Source organism: Helicoverpa armigera, chromosome 2 (assembly GCF_030705265.1).
Source record: "Helicoverpa armigera isolate CAAS_96S chromosome 2, ASM3070526v1, whole genome shotgun sequence".
NCBI classification, from domain to species: domain Eukaryota; kingdom Metazoa; phylum Arthropoda; class Insecta; order Lepidoptera; family Noctuidae; genus Helicoverpa; species Helicoverpa armigera.
Genome location: NC_087121.1, coordinates 13,024,461 through 13,028,584, shown reverse-complemented (window position 1 = coordinate 13,028,584; position 4,124 = coordinate 13,024,461). Strand labels below are relative to the sequence as shown.

The window sequence follows — 4,124 nt, the reverse complement described above, 5'->3', positions numbered from 1 at the left end:
CTGGCTAAAAGTGCTCCATTTTATTTCCCTGCGTTCTCTCTGGCATATTTAGTGTTCCTACTCATCATCATGATTTAATTCCTGAGTTCGTCTTACAACACCCAAGGGCCTTATGGCGATGTTTATTCGAAGCTAAGACTGCAGAACGCAGAAAAAAGGCGCAAGCAAAATACAATTGTTCCCCAGATACAATTCCCGTCTTCTAAGTGAAATACGGCTCTGTTCTTCTACATCTGTATATACGCGAAGCAAATGTACTTACATTGTTTATTTTGCTGAAGCCACGCCGCGACCGACTCCTGTGACGAAATGACGGAAGTAATTAAAAATGAGACCTCGAAAAACTGTCGTGTCAAATTCCATAGGAACAACGGTATTGTTTTTCGCTTGATAATTTTGTTTTATAGTTCCGGTATTCGCCAGTTCTAAATGAACGGTTAAGTTATTTTAGTTTGTAGTCGGATATATTTTTAGCGAGCCGTTTGGGTGGTCTCTCGGGGTTGGGAATGCGAGATATTTTAACCAATACTACTAGCAAAATCCGAACTGTTATTTTATTTAATGCTTTATACAAAATTACGAACCAAATTAATTGCTAAAATATTAAATGATTTTAATTACTTACATGAAATATATTGTGTAACGTATACCTATATTACAAGTACTACATAAATTAATCCGGAAAACAAAATTAAACTCTTCATGCTATTTATTCACAATTTTACCATCCAAAATGAAGCTAGAGTGGCTTTTATTTGAAGAGGATTTGCACTTCAAACATCGTGTACTCGCCTTGTCTTATTATAATCCTCTTTTATTAAATCAGCTGCTCTTTCAGCGATCATTATTGTAGGAGATTGAATGTTTCCACTAATTATAGATGGTATTACACTAGCATCCACAACGCGGAGTCCACAGATACCATGCACCTTCAGACGACTGTCAACCACCGAACTACTTATATCACGACCCATCTTTGCTGTGGACACTGGATGGTATACTGTGGTAGCAAAATTTATAGCTATACACTTCCAGTAATCGGTACATCCAAATTCATAATCATTACAGGCATCGATGTCAACCCTGCCTAGCACTGCATTAATTGATTTGAAGAAAGTCGTATTTACAATCTTCACTAACATTTCTATGCTAGTTGCAGCAAGATCTAAATCTCTAGAATCGTCATAGTTATTATAATATATGAGTGGATGATCGTTTGGATTATTTGAGTTCAGTGAAATGTTTCCTCTACTAAATGGATGCAGTACAGTTGCTCTAAGCTGAATTAGTGCTTTATTTTGACTTTGCTTTAATATTGATTTTTCTACTGATTCCACAAATTCCGAAGCAAAAGATTTTATACTTTCATCATTCTTTTTGTTAACTAAGACAAGCGCTTGGAAGTCAGGATATGAAGCATTGCGTTTCTCTGAGTAAAATGCAGTAATGTCACCATAGACATGCCTTCCCAAATAACCTTGACGATCATACAGGTATCTTATAGTTTCAACATATTTTGTGGCGTCATCACTTTTTTCAGGTTCATCAGCAAATACAGGAATGGTTACAGCAGTATGATCATGTAAGTTCTGACCAACCATTGGAGAGTCAAGTATAACTTCAATGTTTTTATCTACAAGATGTTTCTTGGGTCCTATACCAGATAACATTAGCAGTTGGGGTGTATTTATAGAACCTGCGCTGATAATAATTTCACGTTTTGCTTTAACTGTCAACTCTGTGCCACTGTGATTTACTCGAACACCCCATGCCTTTTTTCCATGAAACAAAATTTTCGTTGCAAAAGTTTTCTTAACTACCTTTAAGTTTTTCCTGAACCCTGCTATAGGATTTAGATACGCTGTTGCCGCACTAACTCTTTTTCCATTACTAGCTGTAGATCTAAAGCGCCCGGAACCTAAGTTACCAACTGTATTTAAATCGGGCACATTTTTCATACCGATTTCGTCTAATGCAGAGAGTAAGCCGTCATACACAGTGGTATTTGTTACGTTAAAAGTATTTACAGTTACGGGTCCACAACAACCGTAATGGTTCTTAACTGCGCGATTTCTCAAGAGTACAGGGTCTTGTAAACTTTCGCATTTTTTGGTGTATTTTCTGACAATATCTGGATGCCATTCGGTGTTGCCTTCGTCGTACCAAGTCTGGTAATCATGAGGGTTTCCTTGTACATAAGCCATCACATTCATAGCGCTGCTGCCTCCAAGCATTTTACCCCTCGGCCATTGTACGTTTCCACCCTTGTACGCTTGGTTTGTGATTCCATTATTCACAGTAGCATATTTCCAGTCAAAGTCCGATCCATATAGATTGGTAGATAAACCTGGAACCTGTGGAGTAAGCAAATGTATTTCAATAAAAGGTCATATTTGGTGCAGCTGACTGATCTCAAACTTTTGCTTGCAGAGCGACTGTAATCACTAAAACCCAGTTTCCAGGTAACACAATACAATAATCCGTACTAAGAAACTTAACTAGATTTTTTAACAACTTTACCAGTAATTAATGTTTTGTATAACTTATATATTAAACATATTTATGTTACAAGTATCTGTACATGTACTGTATCAATAGGTTAACTTACCTCAGATTCTATGGGCGGGTTTCCACCAGCTTCTATAAGGAGTACACGCCAATCATCAACTTCAGTCAGTCTGTTGGCCAGCACGCTACCTGCTGTTCCACCACCCACGATTACGAAGTCATACTCTTCAGAATCTGAAATAATGATATGTAAAATACGATAATTTGTAGTAAGTTTAATTTGATATGTACAAATTTCAGTAGCACGTTATTTAATAATTAATTAAATCTTATATAACTAAGTACTATTATTAAAAAAATATAATTGCTCTACCATACCTTGAAGTTCAGCCCCAACTGGCCAATCCTTAGTTTGTACCATACATTGTGCAGCCAAGAAGAACTCAATAGCAGACAAAAATGTACTTGGACCTGCACCCGTCGTTGGAGCTATGCAAGCCTCGTTACTATAAAAAGAAACAAACCGTATTTGTAATATCAAACATAGAATATAATATTCTTTATTGTACACCAAACATGGTCAAGGACATAACAAACAAATAATATGTATTTAGTTGTTTAAAAACTTTGTTTGACTTACCTGAACATTTCTTATTCAAAATTTTGCCAACATGAAAACACAATTTTCTTTTTGTTTTTAATTTGTCAAAAACACAGTCTTAAAATTCATGTTAATTTAATTGGATTAAAGCCATGTATTCACTGAGAAACAATTGTTTATAAACACTGTTTCAGAAACAAAATCTACGTGTTTCTGAAACAAATAATAATCAGTTGCGCAACATGTGCATACAAGTGTGGACGCGTGTTTCATTTGTTTATAAACGCCAAATAAATGTCTTCATAGCAAGTAATTTCTCTTTTCTTTTTCTTTTCTTTTTACTAGAAATGGACTTATGCAAATAAATGTAGGCACCACACAACAACACTACTTCTTCGGGCGACATATTGTTAACATCTGACGGTGTGGACGGCAGTTTCCGAAACATTGTTGCTGTAAACACCTACGTGATGTTTCAGAAACTGTGTATCTGAAACATTGTTTCCCAGTGAATACGTGGCTTGAATAATTAAAACTACATAATTCTTGTTCTGCCTAGGTTGGCAGAGTAAACACGTCTAAACACCTTCAACTGAAATCTTGTAATATAAGCAACACAATGATTAAACCTAAATTAAAATTGAATGGCTCAAAAAACTTTAATTTAAATAATTATCGTACAACTTTATTTTGTCTTCTACTATAAAGGTAACACATACCTACATTATTAATTAACTAAAGTAAACATCTTTTTTTGATCAGTATCAGCATTACCTACATCAAAAGTAATAATTGTAATTTTTGCAAAAAAGTTATAAAAATAAATAACTTATCGATCGATATTAAGATATCGATCGATAAGTTATTTATTAAGATAAAATAAGTTTTATCTTAAACATATACTTCGCCAAATAATTCACTTCTAATCCATGGCCTTCTTCATACGTACTTAAACAAAAGATTTAAAAAATCTCGAATCAAAATTCGTTTTTACAAATACAATAGAATCTGCGTC

At 34.7% G+C, this 4,124-nt stretch overlaps 1 protein-coding gene across 1 annotated transcript; it reads right to left on the bottom strand.

Moving 5' to 3' along the window:
• Window positions 1-572: 572 nt before the first annotated feature.
• On the bottom strand, window positions 573-3,010 carry LOC135118437 (ecdysone oxidase-like). Its single transcript, XM_064040506.1, has 3 exons — window positions 2,887-3,010; window positions 2,609-2,742; window positions 573-2,354 (listed from the first exon to the last, which is right to left on the bottom strand). Exons 1-3 carry the CDS (start codon window positions 2,927-2,929, stop codon window positions 774-776), a joined length of 1,758 nt encoding a protein of 585 aa, XP_063896576.1. The 5' UTR covers window positions 2,930-3,010; the 3' UTR covers window positions 573-773.
• Between the last annotated feature and the right edge of the window lie 1,114 nt (window positions 3,011-4,124).

What these genes read in the sequence shown, in the direction of transcription:
- LOC135118437 (XM_064040506.1), bottom strand. Translation starts at nt 2,929, where the DNA reads ATGGTACAAACTAAGGATTGGCCAGTTGGGGCTGAACTTCAAG. An exon ending in AGTTGGGGCTGAACTTCAAG is followed by an intron (nt 2,743 to 2,886) that starts GTATGGTAGAGC and finishes TCATTATTTCAG; the next exon opens with ATTCTGAAGAGTATGACTTC. An exon ending in ACCCGCCCATAGAATCTGAG is followed by an intron (nt 2,355 to 2,608) that starts GTAAGTTAACCT and finishes CTTACTCCACAG; the next exon opens with GTTCCAGGTTTATCTACCAA.